The sequence below is a fragment of the Rhodamnia argentea genome, chromosome 6 (assembly GCF_020921035.1).
Source record: "Rhodamnia argentea isolate NSW1041297 chromosome 6, ASM2092103v1, whole genome shotgun sequence".
In the NCBI taxonomy this organism is placed as follows: Eukaryota; Viridiplantae; Streptophyta; class Magnoliopsida; order Myrtales; family Myrtaceae; genus Rhodamnia; species Rhodamnia argentea.
The window spans coordinates 31,453,647-31,471,594 of NC_063155.1; the positions used below are offsets into that span (position 1 = coordinate 31,453,647).

Sequence of the window (17,948 nt, forward strand, 5' to 3'; positions counted from 1 at the left end):
TAAGCCCCATTGGGAACTTCGAGGTATTTGGCGAGCCTGAACAAGGCGTCGAGAAGGCAATTCAAGTTTCCCGAGAAACTCAGTTACGGCCGAAATCAAAGCTGGCTTGAGGATCACCATTAGGTTGTTCATGTGCTTGTGCTTCCGCATCGAAACGCGATTTGAGATCATCCGCTTGGCTTTCACTATTCCTTGATCTGGTTATGCTCGTGCAAACACCCTCGGAGTGCAAAGGAAGACAACCCTGAAGATGCTCCCGCACTAGAGAAAGACTCCAATACAAGTAGAACAACACTAGCAACCAAAACTCCATCCCGGAAACTAGGAAAAAGCACGCAGTAAAGACTTCAAGGGGAATTCTATCAAACACTTGGTTGGCACAAGAGCGGATTTGAAGAAAGAAACCATAGAACCAATAGAGGAGGACGACGGAGCAGGTTGAACAAGATGGGTTTTGCAACCGAGGGTGGAGTTGGTCGTAAAACCCAAGAGGAGGATCTCGCTAAGCACCGGAGATGTCACGAGTCTTGAAGCATGAAGAACCGTGGCGTCTCGTCGGTAAGCACAAGATCGTGGAATAGAGTTCGTGAAGAAAGTTTCAAATTTTGTTCGTGCAACGAACGGAGAAGAGAAGATTAGAATCACAGAAACACAGTATCGGGATGGATGGAGCAGAAGAGAAAAAAAGAAGAAACAAATAAAAAATAGCCTAATAGGGAAAACAAATGGGCCCCACATTTGAGTCTTCGTGGTATGAGCATGCTGAAAGGTGGAAAAGTAAGGGATAAAATGGTCAAAATGCTAAATAAAGGAGTGTATTTTTCATAGGTTTATGTCGTTTTTTTTTTGTCGAAAGGTTTATGCAGTTTCATTGCCGCCATTTGTGCTCTTTCTGAAGAGCATTTATGGATGTCATATCAACAGTCATTCGACTGGCCCATCGAAGACTCTTTTTATTACGGTCGTGACACTGCACTGGAGGGCATAAACGAGAAAGCAACGGCGCATGAAAGGCCACGTCACCATCCCGCCGTGTTCCCCGCCCCGTCGGCCATCAATCAGAAGCGAGCGGGCACACACACACTCTCTCTCTCATCCTTCGGTTTTTCCCTTCAATTCGTTAAGTCGGTTCCGTCGCTTCGAAATCTGCGACTGTCTCGCTTCCACTTGCCGCCTATCGCTTGGACGCATCATCACACGTTCTCTTCTGCATTGATTTGGCGGAAGGATGATGACGAGGAGGAGAAATTCTGCATTTCCAAAGGTGGTGATTGAGAGGGGCGCAGACTCTGAAGAAAGCTCCTCCGACGACGATGAAGGTGAAGATGGCCCAGAACCAGAAACCTCGGAAGAAGAAGGAGAAGAACTTCCGGAGGGTGAAAATGGAGACAAAAAGGAAGAGACTTTGATGGATGCTAAGCAGAAAAGCAAAGCACCCATCACCATTAGTCTCAAGAAAGTTTGCAAAGTGAGCCCCTTTTGCTATTTCTTGCTTTTCCTCAGTCTATTTCCCAGTTAATCAAAGCTTTGGATTGTCACATGATCGTATATGTTCTTGTTTGTGTGATTAGGTTTGCAAAAGGCCGGGTCACGAGGCAGGATTCAAGGGTGCTACTTACATCGATTGTCCTATGAAACCGTGTTTTCTTTGCAAAATGCCTGGTGATTGTTCTCCTTCCTGTATTTTTGTATATTCTAATCTCTAGTTTCTACCGGATTGTGTAGTGCTAGGATCATCTATGGATGTAGAAGTCAGTGCAGTGTGCTTTATCTTTTCATTACCAGTAAAATGGTTTCTTTCCCCTTCTCTTTAGTCATTCATGCTGGTCGTCCTGTCTAATGTTTTCGCAGTTATTTATTATTGATGACTCATTAAAATTATGCACCCCGTGACAGCCGATTGTCGAGACAATTTTGTGTGGATGCTTAGAGTGAATTTTTCTGTATGACTCTTCCTGACAAGTTCGTAGATTTTTCCAACAACAAAGAATAAAGTGTTTACGGCAAATCAACGAAAGCTTCTATCTTTGTATGTGGTGATGCACTTTGTCATGTCAACCTAAAGTAACTGTCTTGAATTTTTCCCTCATTTACTGTCCTGTTTTTCTGTTTCAATTTGAAAAGATCTCCCCAAGCTTTCTCATCAACGCATCTGTACTGGTGCCTCAAGCAAGCTCTCTAGTATTATCGTATTCTTTTCTCCTCAATTTAGCATGGCAAACTCACTCTCTCTCACAACTAAAGGTGCATGCACATCCCTGTTTGACGTTTTAACTTATGATAGTTTAGTCTTGATTTGACATGATTTGGATGTTCGACTTTTACTGGTTAAAATTATTCTTTTTGTACTTTTCGTAACTGGTTAATAATACTATTTACAAATTGGATTAATTGAAGGCCACACTACGGTGACATGTCCCCATAGAGTGGCTTCTGAGCATGGGGTTGTCCCAGCACCCCACAGAAATACTCAAAATCCTGTGGATTATGTCTTTGAGCGCCAGCTCATTCCGAGAATTCGCCAAGTAAGTAATGAGATAGAACTTATCGTGTATGCTTCTAACGGTTTTTAGTTCTGGAATTGCAATTAATAGCAATGATACAGCAATCATGATTCTTTGTACTGAATTGTTCTTTCTCCTGTGACATTTGATGCAATTGAGGCTGTAAGTTATGTAGTCTTCTATTAAGTTTGATTCATGGGTTTACTGGTAAGAAAGGTACGATTGGGCACTATTTGGAATGGTACAACTTCAGAAGTAGCCTAAGGAGGAATAGCCTAATTATCTGTGCCAATCAGCATCTTCAAATTTTAATGTGTCTGAGCTGGCAGTGTCTTGGTGGTTTCACAATTCTTTTCAATCTGGCAAGTTAAGGCAGTAATGATGCCTTCTTTTCATCTGCCTGGCTTTTGTGTACTAGTCCAATTTTCCCGCTTGTGAAAATGATCTGCTTTTGGCCTTTCTATAATTGAGCGTGGGGATAAGTCAATATCTGGATATTGAGTGTTAACTGAGTTTTTTAGGTTGTTTTCCATCTGAATGCAGTGTAATGATTCTTTTATTTTTTTTTGCCTTTGATGGTATATATGTCATATCACGTTCGCAATTGCTTGGGTGTCTCGTCATTTAATTCTGATAACTATTTTGTGTGTCCAATTATGTGCCACCACAGTGCAAACCAGCTTATGTAATCCCCGATCAAGTGAGTTGTGCAGTTATCAGATACCACAGCAGACGGGTCACGTGTTTGGAGTTTCACCCAAGAAACAATAACCTTCTTATATCTGGAGACAAGGTCAGGCTTAATTTTAGTCGAAAAATTTGATTGTTTGGATTTTGGACTATTTTCTCTAGCTGATGTTAATACCTTCTTTTAATTGTTCATTGTGAAAGAAAGGACAACTTGGAGTCTGGGATTTTGATGAAGTGTCTGAGAAAGTAGTTTATGGGACCATTCACTCCTGTATACTCAACAACATGAGGTTTTTTATTTTTCTGTTCCTGTTCAATATTTATTCTCTTCATAGTATCTTAACTGAGATACTAACTTCCTTAATGTTAACAGGTTTAATCCCACAAATGATGGTATGATTTATTCTGCATCTTCAGATGGAACTATAAGTTACACTGATCTTGAGACTGGAATTTCATCGTCTCTGATGAACCTTAACCCTGATGGATGGCAGGTGAACAGCTTGTTAATTTGTGAATCTTCAGGTCCATTTAACATGTTCTTAAGAAACAATAGAAGAGAGAAGAGAAGTGGATCTTATGAATGCTTGAACTTTGAAACAACTGGTGTGAAACATATCAGGCAAGAGGGTTTTTTCACTGTAGGGCCCAAGCAGTTGGAGGATGCTTTACGGAATGGATGTGAATGCAGAGCGAGGTCTTGTGCTTGTTGCTGATAATTTTGGTCTCCTGTATTTGTAAGTATTATTCTTATTACAGTGTACAAAGGGGGTTTCCTCATATCCTTCCGTTGCTAATCACGTCTTCATGTGCTCCTATTGTGTCCTTCATGCATATCTGTACCATTTTGTATCACAAACACTTTAGGGTCCCTGGAAGGTCCATACATGACGGCGTATCTATGTTTGTTGTTAGTATAATTTGGAGTTGGCCTGTTAATCAGTTGGGTGATTTCAGCCTTTAATTTAGACTTCGCTTTGAATTATGCTCGTAGATTATGTCTTTATATTTATTGAAAGAACTGTAAGCGGTTATTTATAATGGAATTTGTCCATGAAATCTCCTACATTAGCCCCTATAAAAACTCAGTTGATTCAATTGAAGGGTGTTGTAGTAATTGAATGAGTAGCTGCTCTCTGGTTTCCCCACCACTCCCGCCACTCTCACCCCCTCTTTTCACCAGTCTCTCTTTCTTTCCTTGTACACATGTATATGCATGCGTAAATACTTGTTTTATGAGGCACAAATGGGAGAATTTATCCTGGAAGCGGAAGAACCACTGAAACTGTGCGAAACCATCACAAGTTTTTAGTGCTAAAATATATGGTCACTGACAGAGAAGACAATTGGAGAAGGTAATGGTTACAAATCAAAGAAATAGATCATTCTAAGGCACTCAAGGAATATGGTCACTGTAGTTTATGACGTGATATTTTTCCTCCGTTACGACGGCATGAACTTGGTTTTCTTCTTCTCATGCCATAAACAGGGTGGATACCCGTTCCAACAACGAGACTGGACAGGCAGTTCTGATACACAAGAAAGGCAGCAAAGTTGTTGGACTGCACTGTAATCCTGTTCAACCAGATCTTTTGTTGAGTTGCGGAAATGATCATTTTGTGAGTTTGTACTCTAATCATTTTGTTGATGTTGCTCTCTTCTCCTGCAAGCAAGCTGATAGTCTCTTTAATTTGTAAAAGACCTGTCGAATTGGATTAGGAACTTGAGATCCTAGACTCCTAGTAATATGATTCTTCTATAGGTTTATTGGTATGTAGTCTCTTCATGATATATTGCTTCTTCACATCAGGCTCGTCTATGGGACATGCGTAAATTAGAAGCAGGGGGTTCACTCTACGACCTCGCCCACAAACGCGTTGTCAACTCTGCGTATTTCTCTCCTATGTCTGGAACCAAAATCCTCACTACTGCCCAGGATAATCGACTCCGGATATGGGATTCAATATTTGGCGATATGGATTTGCCAAGCAGAGAAATAGTGCATAGTCATGACTTCAACAGACATTTGACTCCATTTCGAGCTGAATGGGATCCAAAGGTGTGTCAAATTCAATTTCAGAGCACTTATTTGTTACATTATTCACTTTCAGCCGAATGTTGAGATTGAGATAACTTCGTCATTCAGGATTCATCAGAGACTCTCGCCGTCATTGGTCGCTATATAAGTGAGAATTTCAATGGAACTGCTCTTCACCCCATTGATTTCATTGATACCGGCACAGGACAACTAGTTGCCGAGGTCATGGATCCAAATGTAACAACTATCAGTCCTGTGAACAAGCTCCATCCCCGGGATGATGTTTTGGCATCGGGTAGTTCAAGGTTTGGATTCAAGTTCCCAAATTTTACACGTAGGAATAATTCTCCAAAAAGTGCGGTTCACGTTAACTTTATGGTTTGGCTATGCATGTTATTTTCGTTGTGAGACTTGTCTTGCCATGATTAAAGATCATTTCAAAATCTTTCTCATGCTTTCAGGCTTTGTTTGCATTGTTGGCATCTTATATTGCGCTCTTTTTTTTTTTTTTTTTTTTCGGGTTGGAGTTGAGACCATCATCTATGCTTTTTATTATGTACAATGAACCAAATTGGATGGACTTGGAATCATTGCATCAGTCCTTTTGATGTCATGCTTCCCTCGTCAAATGTTCATGTTGTCTGTACTTGCACAACACTTGTTATCTTGTTATCTTAGTATTGTAGAAGTTTAAAACTGCTGCACTGTTTTGTACTAATGTATCTCCTTTTTTCCTTCCATTAGGAGGCCTTGTATTGAAATATCTCCTTTAGGTATATAATTGCTTCAACACAATTTGTGGTGAATTTGCAGGTCTCTTTTTATTTGGAGACCAAAAGAAAAATCCGATTTTGCGGAAAAGAAAGAAGAAAGGAAAATTCTTTTCTGTGGCAAGGCGGAGAGGAAGAAGCTGAGGAAGAATGTCGGTGATGAAAGTGAAGACGATTCTGATTGCGGTGGATTCAGCTCTAAGGGAAAAAGATCCAAGTTCAGTAAGAAAGAGGTGATATGTAAGAGCAAGCGGAAAGCTAAACGCTAAGCTCAAGAAAGATTTCCTGAAGCTGATTTTCGGATGTTTTGTCAGCTGACATCCATACCCATACAGGCAGTTTAACTCATGACTCTCTTAACTGTTCGGTCTTTGTCGGGTGTCCCCCTCCTAACGCAGGTAGCCTAGCTCATTACCTTCCCTCACTCCAGATGAAAATTGGACTTAAGTCTGTTTTGCTTTGGCTACTTGTAATTTTGATCTTGGGGGACAGTAGTATTCCGATGATGTGCTTACGAGTTCACATTGTGCTAGTCCGATTTGATATTTTCGAGTCTGTTCTCCCGTCTCTCAAATTTGGTGTGTGATGTTTAAGTACGCACATGAGAACATCTATATAAAGATATATTGTTGCGAGAAACGGTCGGCGTGACCTACTTCACGAGAAGGAAATAACATTTTGTGTTCGGTCGCTTGTTTTTCACAACGATAAATATGAAGCGATATTTGTATGTTCTAATAATGATTCGGCTGTCGCTAGGATGAATATAGAAGGCTCCTTACATAAAACATTTGGCTGGTTTCCCCCGTGGGGTGTGAAAAAACCATCCAAGTAGGACGTGGGATCCACAAATTACAATCGTATGATACGGGACCCACTAGGTAGTCTTGTTAACAGTCCATCAGGACAAGCATGTTTTACCCAAGTTAAATAAAAGACACCTCCAGTACCCCAAAAAAAAACAATTTTTGAAAGACACCGACTTTGTCAAGGAACGCCTTTGAGCGGTCAACAGCGCATTGTGAGAGTGGCTTTCGAACTTTTTTAACAGATTTCTTTTGAAGCGGCACGGTTAGTGAGTGGCGCACCTCATTCTCCCCTACTTGCCAACGACCGAAACAAGCCTAAGGGATCAGCTTTTCGTGCCTCATGCAATCAACGTAATTCAAGATTGAATCCAATGTTTTACACTGCATCGTGAATCCAAGCCGGTCGACTTTGTCCCGTGTCCCGAGCAGTTTAACCGGGCACCGGAACAGGATGTCCAGGAAATCCCAATTTGCCAAAGCCTCCATTTCCGTTTGCACCAGCCCTTCTTTCTCCACGATGGCCCTCCATACCTCTTTCTTACCGGCCATGACTTTGGAGTACCAATGATCCTGCAAGAACATCTCTTCAGGAACTCGCACCCTGAACTTCTCGCCGAGAGCAGGCCAGATCTCTTTCCACGTGAAGCTTGGCCCGTTAATGGAATTAAACGCCCGACCATTGGTAAAAGAAATGTTTTCACTTGTAGCTGCCCATATGTGCTGTTCAGCTACCAGACCAGCATCAGACCCATCAATGCACACCTCTTCCCAACACTCTCTCGTCCCTCCAAAAACAAAGGGTAGCTCAAGGTGCTTACAAATAGAGCCATACACCCCCAAACATCCCATGATATTATATAAGGTCCTTCTCGAACTGCCTATCAATAAACCGGGCCGGTGCACGGACCAACCCACCTTGTTGGCTAACTTCTCCTTGAGCAAATCTTCTAAATGGTAATAGAAATTGTACCTTGCGCTTGCTCTTGGGCAATTCTCATTGTAGTAGCAAACTCGTTGGCCATCAAGTGGGTTTTGTAGGGACACGTAATGCTTCATCCCCGTCTGAAGTGAGAAATGCCTGAGCGAGGAAGGATTTGGGAGGATTGCATCCAAGGCATTGCGCATCATGGCCCTGTTCTGGTCACAGCATTCTGGACTGTCAAGTGGGAACCGAGTAGCCCAAGTAACCCAAAACACATGAGTCACATCCCTCAAATTCGACAGCCTCCGTTGGGTGTCCGAAGGATTCGGGAGATCGCAAGAGATGAAGCGGTAGTTGCAACTCTGTATGGGCATGGTCTCCGGCCGGCAAGCCATGCCGTAGACTCTCCATTTGGATTTGGAGATCAATCTCTTGGCAAGTTCTTTGCCCACAAGCCCAGTGACGCCGAAGATGACGGCCACCGATTGTTTTCTTTGAGATTTATCAACTGCCATTATTCGTGTAGCAAGTGATTCAGAAATCGCAAACAACACTCGAGGGTTTAATATGAGCTTACGAGTTTTTGTTCACATGGAGAGACTCATGGACGTGAACATTTTTTAGGGGCTTAGGACCTGCCTGTTAAGAGCCCGAAATTTACAAAATTCAACATCTTTTGAGGGAGGATTTTTAGGATTGTTTTCAGAATTGTCCATTCCACCGTTGGCATTGCCACCAAAATAAGATGCTAGTTGTTGCTAAGATGAGCAACATCTCTTTGTTCATTCACCATGCCCCATGAATATTCTAAGGCAAGCTCTTTCCCGGTGTGGTGGGATGGACTAGTCAATCATGGTTTCGTACGTAAGCTAGGCCTAGTCTCTTTTATGCGCATCCTGATTCGCGTGCAAATAAAGTATTCTGATTTGACTAAATCTCCATGATCTTTGAAGCGCTTATTCTAAGGAGGATCAAAACATTTGCTGGCTGAAAGTGAGGATGGCCGCGAACTTGCTGGCTTTATGGTTACAAAAGAATTTTAAAATAAGTAAAAGCCGTGATCATATTGAGTCAGCTTGCATCTAGGGTCGACATACCTATACCCTATACAAGAGTGTCTATCTCGGAGGATCGGACAATAGCTGCACTTTAGATCTGACAAAATGGGTCGTAAACTTATTTCTTAATCCATATATAATGGACAGAGTTATCATATGGATATGTTATATTCAATAAATGTGTCATAAATGAATTTACAACTTACTTAGACATAACTGACCTCTACAACTCTCTCTTCATATTCTTTCGATCTCGCGCTCACTCGATCTCTTATCACTTCAGTTTGGGTATGAGTTCTCTTAAATTGAGTCAAATATGAAAAGTGTTCTGGAGATACCGATTGAGTCGGACATGAGTTATTAGATTTGCATTGCATGGAAATTAGTCAAAATAGGTTAGATAAATCTATTTAGGTCATACCATTTTTTACTCTACCCAACCAATCCGTTTGACGAATCTAATGCGGCCCCACCGTTGTACAGAACCTCATTTTCGTTTTATTTACTAGAAAAGATAACCCAAAAAAGTAGTATCTTGCTTAAAATGTCTCCTGAAAAGTTGGAGTTTAGATAGTCCATGTCTCTGATGGCGCCGGCACGTCCATGTCTTTGATGGCGCCAGCACGTATACTGCCTTAACATAGAACCAAGTATATTCATTTTAATACATGTGAAAATAGCGTTCACTTTAGTAAACGATTTTATGTTGTCGGGTCGCAATCGAATAAGAGGAGGAAATGAGTACATTTGAACATATTTCTCTGATGGCTTGGCCAGAATCATTCAAATGTTATAGCGTAGACGAAGAGAGAAGATTTTGGTGCTCTGAAATTAAACAGAAAGAGGAAAAAGAGCTGTCATTTGGTACGGATTGAACAGAAGATGTCCAACTTGGCATCAATTTCATCTAGCTAGTTATTGCAAATCAGGATCCATTTTTATTGCCAGATGACGGATCCTACGTACATTTCCGATGGAGCTCTCTTCGCTAGAGAGATCCTTTTCCCTACTTCGGTCTTTCTACTAGCAAGGACAAGGACGGGTCGAAACCCTTTCAAAGAGAAGAAAAAAGGGGGAAAAAAGAGAGGAAAAATCTGTCGAATACTCTACAAGCAAAGTTGCACGAAAATCGGAAAACGCCGCTTAAATATCCGTGGGGTCGAACCATCGCGTGTCGACTATTACTGTACATCATGGGCGTACATCGCATGTTCATGGGCATCAAAGGTGGTGGATTAATTAATTCAAATCAATTAATTCCAACAAAAGGTAAAACACGATTTTGCGAAAAAAGAAGGGAGAAAGCAAGGCGGAGAGGAAGAAGCCGGGGAAGAACGTTGGTGATGAAAGTGAAGGCGATTCTGATTGCGGCGGATTCAGCTCTAAGGGGAAAAGATCCATGTTCAGTAAGAAATAGTTGCTATGTAAGAGCAAGCGGAAAGCTAAAACGCTAAGCTCAAGATTTCCTGGAGCTGATTTCCGATGTTTCGTCAGCTTACATCCATCCCCATGCGGGCAGTTTAACTTGTGACTCTTTTGACTGTTGGTTTCTTCCCACTCCTGACGCAGGTAGCTTTTGCTCATCGCCTTCCTCACTCCAGATAAAATTTTGACTTATTCTGTTTGGCTTTGGCTACTTGTAATTTTGATCTTGATTGACTGTCGGAGGAGGAAATAACATTTTGTAATTTTGATCTTGAAGCCAAATTTGTATGGTCTTCTAATGAATCGGCTTTCGCTAGGATGGATATAGAAGACTCCTTACGTAAAACATAATGGCTGGTTTCACCCGTGCGGGGTGAGAAAACCATCCAAGTAGGATGTGGGATCCACAAATTACAATCGTACGCTTGTCAACAGTACATCAGGACAAGCATGTCTTAGAGCCAAGTTAAAGAAAAGACGCCTTCAGACAAAAAAAAAACAAACAAAAAAGAAATAAAAATAAAAATAAAAGACACCAACTTTGCGAAGGAACACCTTTGAGCGGTCAACAGTACATTCTGAGTGTGGCTTTTGAACTCGTTTATGGATTTCTTTTGAAGCAGCACAGCTAGTGAGCGGCGCACCTCAATTCTCCCCTAATTGCCAAGGACCAAAGCAAAGCCTAAGGGATCAGCTTTTCTTGCCTCATGCAATCAACGGAATTCAACATTGAATCCAATGTTTTGCACTGCATGGTGAATCCAAGCCGGTCGACTTTGTCCCGTGTCCCGAGCATTTTAACCGGGCACCGGAACGCGATGTCCAGGAAATCCCAATTTGCCAAATCCTCCATTTCCGTTTGCACCAGCCCTTCTTTCTCCACGATGGCCCTCCACACCCCTTTCTTATCGGCCATGACTTTGGAGAACCACTGATCCTCCAAGAACATGTCCTCAGGAACCCGCACTCCGAACTTCTCGCCGAGAGCAGGCCAGACCTCTTTCCATGTGAAGCTTGGCCCGTTAATGGAATTAAACGCCTGACCATTGGCAAAAGAAACGCTTTCACTTGTGGCTGCCCATATGTGCTGTTCAGCTGCCAGACCAGCATCACAGCCATCAATGAAGACCTCTTCCCAACACTCTCTTGTCCCTCCAAAAACAAAGGGTAGCTCAAGGTGCTTACAAATAGAGCTGTACACACCCAAACATCCCATGATATTATAACAGGTCCTTCTGGAACTGCCAATCAATAGACCGGGCCGGTGCACGGACCAACCGGCCTTGCTGGCCAACTTCTCCTTGAGCAAATCTTCTAAATGGTGATAGAAATTGTACGCGTCGCTCGCCCTTGGGCAGTCCTCATTGTAGTAACAAACTTGTTGTCCATCGAGTGGGTTTTGAAGGGACACGTAATGCTTCATCCCCGTCTGAAGCGAGAAGTGCTTGAGTGAGGGTGAATTGGGGAGGATTGCATCCAAGGCATTGCGCATCATGGCCTTGTTCTGATCACAGCATTCTGGGCTGTCCAATGGGAACTGAGTAGCCCAAGTGACCCAAAACACATGAGTCACATTCCTCAAACTCGACATCCTCTGTTGGGTGTCCGAGGGATTCAGTAGATCGCAAGAGATGAAGCGGTAATTGCAACTCTGAATGGATGCAATCTCCGGCCGGCGAGCCACGCCGTAGACCTTCCATTCAGATTTGGAGATCAATCTCTTGGCAAGTTCTTTGCCCACAAGCCCAGTGACACCGAAGATGACGGCCACCGATTGTGTTCTTTGAGATTTATCGGATGCCATTAGTGTAGCAAGTGATTCAGAAATGGCAAACAACACTTGGGGGTTTAATATGAGCTTATGAGCTTTTGTTCACATGGAGAGACTCATGGACGTGAACATCATATTTGTAGGGGGCTTAGGACCTACCTGTTAGAGGAGAAAATATTCAGTGATTGACAAGCGCCACGTCATCGAAATTTACAAAATTTATCTTCTTTTGAGGTAGGGTTTTTAGGATTGTTTCCAGAATTGTCCATCGCACCTTCGGCATTGCCACTAAAATAAGATGCTAGTTGTTGCTAAGATGAGCAACATCTCTTGGTTCATTCATCATTCCCCGTGAATATTCTAATCGGCAACTCTACCGCGTCTTCCTCTTTTTTTTTGCAATTTCCGAGATCAATACCATTCTTGTTATGACAAAAACACTTTCTAAGGCAAAGCTCTTTCCTGGTGTGGTGGGATGGACTAGTCAATCATGTTTCGCACGTAAGCTAGGCGGCCTAGTCTTTTCTATGCGCATCCTGTTTCGCGTGCAAATGAACTGTTCTGATTTGACTAAATCTCGATAATCTTTCAAGCGCTCATTCCAAGGTGGATTAAAACGTTTGCTGGCAGTTTTTGCTGGCAGAAAGCGAGGACGGCCGCGAAACTTGCTGGCTTTATGGGTACGAAAGAATTTTAAAACAAATAAAAGCTGTGATCATATTGAGTCGGCATGCATCTAGGGTCTACATACCTATACCGTAGATCCGTCAAACGAATTATTCGAATTTAATTCACCTCAGTAAATGATCCAATTTATGTAAATTTATTTTATCCATTTATCACTTATTTAAATTTAATAACTCATACTCGACTCGATCCGTATTTCTATAACGTGTGATGATTGATCGGAAGATCGAATGAAAAGAGAGTTGTAGAGATGAATTGGATTAAGTAAGTTATAAATTCATTTATGGTTATGACTCATTTATGATCCATCTATGATCATTTAATATTCATATTATGTTTAAATTCAATTATGACTCATGTATTGAATATAACTAACTCAGCTCACTATACGAACGACTCATTTTGATAGATCTATGTAAGGATATCTTTCGTGGAGGATCCGGCCATAAGCTGCAGCCACACCGTTGCCCATAACCTCATCGTTGTTATATTTCCTAGAAAAGAGAACAAAAAATATATCATCTTGCCTAGCACGATCTTGGAGTTCAGGAAGTCCATGTCTTGGACGACGCTGGCACATGTACTGCCTTAAGAACAAGTCTGTTTCTTTAATACATGTGAAGATGGCGTTCGCTGTAATAAACGATTCACGTTGTTGGGTCGCATTCCAATGGAAGGAGGAAATGAGCAGCAAGCGTAATACGATGCCTGAAGCGATAAACTGAGTAAAATATACGTGCGTGGGCATCGTGGATTGTATAGAAATTAGAAAGACCGAAGCCCTGTTCCTGAAGGAAGCTATCCTGGACTGGACCCACGTGATCTTCCTTTCTTGCTTGTTAGGCTTCAGTGATTCTCTGCACACTGCGTAATCTCCATCAATACATTCTTAAACACAACTGATTCCCTTATTTTATTTTCTCTGTCCTCGTGTAGAATCTCCAGAACATTTGAATATATTCCTGATGGATTTTGCCAGAATCGTTCAAATATTATAGAGTAGACGAAGAGAGGAGATTCTGGTGCTCTGCAATTAAACAGAAAGAGGAAAAAGAGCTGTCATTTGGTCCGGATTGAAATTAGAAGATGTCCAACTTGGCATCGATTTCATCTGGTTATTGCAAATCGGGATCGATTTTTATTGCCAGATGACAGATCCTACGTACATTTCCGATGGAGCTCTCTTTGCCTTTTCCCGGGACAAACATGCGATGCGTCGCGTCTGTCCTTCGGTCTCTCTGCTAGCAAGGTCAAGGATGGGCCGAGACCCTTCTCAAAATACTCGCCAAATTCATTTAAGAGATGGACATGACAATGTCGGGTCGAAAACGAATGGATTAATCAACAAAATCTACAAGATAAATGCGCCAGTTTATTTCGGTCTCTGGTTTCATACTCCGATAATATATCCGACTAAGCTGATGAGACTCCAGCTGGTGCTTCGACTCCTAAGTTTGAGATATTCATTGGACCTGCATCATAAGAATTTAGGAGGTGAAATTGTTACCGCTTGGGGAGTGAAACTCGAGAAACTATGTCGGTCGAGGCAAGATTTCAGCTAGGAAATTACTCTGGGGAGTTTTCTGGACGAAAAAGCATGCCGCGATGACGATGTAACATAAGAACAGAACCGCTCCCTTCATGTAATGCGACGTTCCATCCTGCGAAAACAGAACCAAGACGGTCACTTTAAATGTCTTAATACTAATTCTTGTTTTTAACCAAAGCTGAAGGGGGAACAGATCAAGAAAACCTGTAAGGTGAAGGAGGTGATCAAGATGGTGAAGCCCAGACAACCAGTTTCGATGAGGCTGAAATCAAGATCCATAAGCGTGCCCATGATCCAGGACACAATTACACAGAACGGAACCTGACAATTTCAACGACAAAGATTTTGTTAGGCTAATTTGCAAAAAAGTTAGGATTTTCAAAATCCTATTTAGTACCCAAATCGTGTGAAACTAGGATTTTTCACTACTTACGACAAACATGGAGATCTGAGTTGCTGATCCTAGAGCCACTCCCAAAGATATATCCTGCCACAAAACAAATAAATGGAAGTGAAAAGACGTGCACGCCTATACACATATGCTACCAACTCGACCATATACTTCAGATGAATTTCCAACTTGGCGACAATTAAAACATACCAACTTGTTCTTGAGGGCAAAGATGATGGAACCAGCATGTTCCGCAGCATTGCCAACGATCGGTAGCAATATCACACTGATGAAACTGACTGAAATCCCCCAGGTACTCGACGTGGCCTGCGGTTGCAAGGTTGCGTTCGTGACGGCCGACATGAATTGGATGGAAACACACGACACATGAAAGCAACTAATGTATGGAATGTCCTTCATAGGTTTCACTTTTATGATGTGTGGTTACCTCAATCGTGCCTACGACGTATTCGGATAATACAGCTATGATCATTGTCATGCCGATCAGCCAACAAAATGCGCTCCAGAATCCTATCACCGCCTTCTCCCCGTCCTCTTCATCCTCCTGATCACGATGACTAAACAAATTAACCATCGGAACATTATGATACATTAGTTCAAAGAAGGTTTAGAAGGATTATACATTTGAAATACGTATCTTTATGGCAAAATAGAGACTATGTATGGACAAGTCAAGTTCTGCGGAAATGGAATCATGACTACAACTTAGCACGTGTTTTGGTTAATTTATGGGATCATAGTTTTGCCAAGAATGTACACATACAGCTAACAAGAGCTTACCTAAAGCCTATAAAAGCTGTGTTCTCCTAGTACATAGCTAAGAACTTGTTGCATGCACATGTACATATATAGCTAAGAACTTGAGGGCCGGTTCATGCGATGTGGAGTCCAATTCACAAGAATCGGATCGGATGAGCCTCGTGTGAAACCCACACGATCTAACGATCCATGAAAATTATTCTCACAGGAATCGGGTACCATATAATACTTGCTCCCTCCAACGGGACAGAATGTTTATTGCGAGTCACCTCTTGAGACTCGAACAGCTGCCGGTGAGTTTTAAGCTGGAAGACAATGTAAGCCACGTATGCGAGAAGCATCACAATGCTGCTGGCTCTCGACAGCTGAAGCGTGTAATCTGCAATCGAGGCCGCGCCGGGTCCGCCGCTTCCTCCATATCTGACCATCAACGGCAACAAATGGCACAGCAACCCCAGTAACAGAAGGAGCGAGTTCACATCAGCCTGCTTCTGTTCAGACAATGATCCAAGGAACAAAAACATAATTGGTAAGACAAACTTGTCATCTCGATCGAATCAATGTGATCAATGCGGGTGTTGCGTTACCCTATCGTATCTCTGTTCCTTGTTGAGGTTGGCCAAGCCTCCACAGAGAAGAGATGACCCCAGCACGAGGAGGAGGTTAGAGAGAACCGAGCCCAGAAGTGAGTACTTCACCACATGTATTTTATTTTGGTGGAGCGCGAATAACGCGATGATAAGCTCCGTCGCGTTCCCGCACGTCGCGTTCAGTAGCCCCCCAACTAGAATCAAGCCCATCGATCACATTTACGTCAGTTGTTCTCCCTCACTTTAGAAGCCAAAAAATTATTTCGCATTTAAGGAAGAAGAAAGAAGAAATCGTCACAGTTCGCTAACAACCGTTGGTAACGGAGAAACATGTACCTGTTGGGCCTGTGAAATATGCAATTTGTCTGAAAGGAGTAACCATAAAGAACAATGTTAGATAAACGTAAGTGTACTGTCGATTGTCATTATCTTTTCCTGTAAGCACTCTAGGTAAAGATCTGCTTACTCGGTTAGGAAGCTGACTCGTTCGGCGAGCGGGGTGAGGCCGAGCAAGCTCAGAGCAAATATCCAAGCCTAGGAGAGATGGAAAATGTTATCACTAAGCAGTTTCATTTCATTAGGTGATGGATGTATTCAGAGACACATTGTAAGGTACTGCCAATCTTCGCGGTGGAGACCATCTAGACAGTGGCTTGTTATTCTTTTCAACCATTTTCATGAACATTGCACTCACTCTTCCAAACTTGTAAAAGTCTGCCGCGACCGCCAGCGGGATCGCCGGGAAGAGTATCGCGAGCTTGGTCCCAAGGATCACCTCCTGCAAATTGGCAAACACTTGTCTGAGCACTGGGAATCGAACCCTGGCCGGCACAAGCATCAGATCGGAGTTCTTCCTTAGGACCGAAGAAGCCGAGGTACTGTGCGGGGCGCGTCGATCGGCGGAGGATGCTTCCTTTTCTAAACCCTTCACGTCAGCGCCGCCGTTTTCCAAGTTCCACGGCTCTTGAGAATCCATGGAAATAGTCCTCAGCCCTTATACGTACTTAATTAGTTTAAATGGAGAGATATTAAATGCGAAGAGGCTCTTTTGTGGCACGGGCTGCTGAGGTGGTTATATATAGAAACGTCGATGCAAGAAGCGAAGTGTACCGATCAGGGAGAGCAGCTTCCTGGAATTTTCCAATCTTGTTTTCTTTCTTGCATGAATTTACACGTACTTAAGGATGAAGGCGGGCAGGTGCTGGACTTTTGGTGGTGTGCACGCCTGAAGTTGGCCATATATTGTTGTGTCATTTACGTGTTTTAAGCGTTACATTTGTAGCGCACAGATAAGAAAATAAATTTGAAGACACCAAATCAATTTGAATGCGTCAATTTGCTGTGGGTGCCGATATACCCATTTGTCAGCAGCTTTTTGTAGAAGCAGTAAAAATCATTTAAACAAAAGAAGAAGAAGAAGAAGAAGAAGAAGAAGAAGAAGAAGAAATTGCTGCTTTATCGAGTATTTCGAATGAAAATTGACAAATGCTGGGACTTCGAGAATGCTATATTCGCTTTAAATCAGTTTACGAGTGATTTGGTGGACAAAATCAGTCTCAATCTAGAGAAGTTATATAGAAACTTGTATTGTTTTAGTGGGGGAAGTTACCAAAAAACTTCGTAAACTTATTGTAATTATATCAATTCAATCTTAAATCTTTTTTTTTTTGTGGCCAATTGAGACTTGAACATTTTGCATTTGTGTTAATTCATTCCATCGGATCGGAAATCACCGACGTAGATGCCGATAGTACTACGTAGCGCGGACGGCGTTGATGTGGACATGTTTTAATAATATATTAATATTTTTCAACTTTTTTATTTTTTATTTTTTCTTTTCTTTCTCTTTCTTTATTTTCCTTCCCAGCCAAAGGAAGAAGGGAACCAAAAAAAGAAAATTAAATTAAATTAAATTAAATAAATAATTTTAAAATATATATAATTATAAAAAATAATCCACATCG

General features: G+C 42.0%; 4 protein-coding genes across 4 annotated transcripts; 1 reads left to right on the forward strand and 3 right to left on the reverse strand.

The window, feature by feature from the left end:
- Positions 1-963: 963 nt before the first annotated feature.
- Positions 964-6,553, forward strand: LOC115746000 (protein DAMAGED DNA-BINDING 2). The gene is made up of 11 exons (XM_030681677.2): positions 964-1,468; positions 1,572-1,662; positions 2,398-2,525; positions 3,175-3,297; positions 3,396-3,484; positions 3,568-3,688; positions 3,840-3,931; positions 4,684-4,813; positions 5,005-5,253; positions 5,341-5,537; positions 6,046-6,553. The coding sequence occupies exons 1-11, from the start codon at positions 1,229-1,231 to the stop codon at positions 6,269-6,271; spliced, it is 1,686 nt and encodes a 561-aa protein (XP_030537537.1). The 5' UTR covers positions 964-1,228; the 3' UTR covers positions 6,272-6,553.
- Positions 6,554-7,098: 545 nt separating this feature from the next.
- LOC115746008 ((S)-8-oxocitronellyl enol synthase CYC2-like) lies at positions 7,099-8,526 on the reverse strand. Its single transcript, XM_030681691.2, has 2 exons — positions 8,499-8,526; positions 7,099-8,220 (listed from the first exon to the last, which is right to left on the reverse strand). The coding sequence occupies exons 1-2, from the start codon at positions 8,524-8,526 to the stop codon at positions 7,127-7,129; spliced, it is 1,122 nt and encodes a 373-aa protein (XP_030537551.2). The 3' UTR covers positions 7,099-7,126.
- A 2,372-nt stretch (positions 8,527-10,898) lies between these two features.
- Positions 10,899-12,063, reverse strand: LOC115746005 ((S)-8-oxocitronellyl enol synthase CYC2-like). The gene has a single exon (XM_030681682.2). It carries the CDS (start codon positions 12,018-12,020, stop codon positions 10,899-10,901), a length of 1,122 nt encoding a protein of 373 aa, XP_030537542.1. The 5' UTR covers positions 12,021-12,063.
- Positions 12,064-13,792: 1,729 nt separating this feature from the next.
- On the reverse strand, positions 13,793-17,040 carry LOC115746002 (vacuolar cation/proton exchanger 3-like). The gene is made up of 11 exons (XM_030681679.2): positions 16,679-17,040; positions 16,451-16,518; positions 16,321-16,349; positions 15,982-16,178; positions 15,664-15,885; positions 15,063-15,179; positions 14,825-14,941; positions 14,657-14,710; positions 14,428-14,544; positions 14,245-14,335; positions 13,793-14,146 (listed from the first exon to the last, which is right to left on the reverse strand). Exons 1-11 carry the CDS (start codon positions 16,958-16,960, stop codon positions 14,088-14,090), a joined length of 1,353 nt encoding a protein of 450 aa, XP_030537539.1. The 5' UTR covers positions 16,961-17,040; the 3' UTR covers positions 13,793-14,087.
- Between the last annotated feature and the right edge of the window lie 908 nt (positions 17,041-17,948).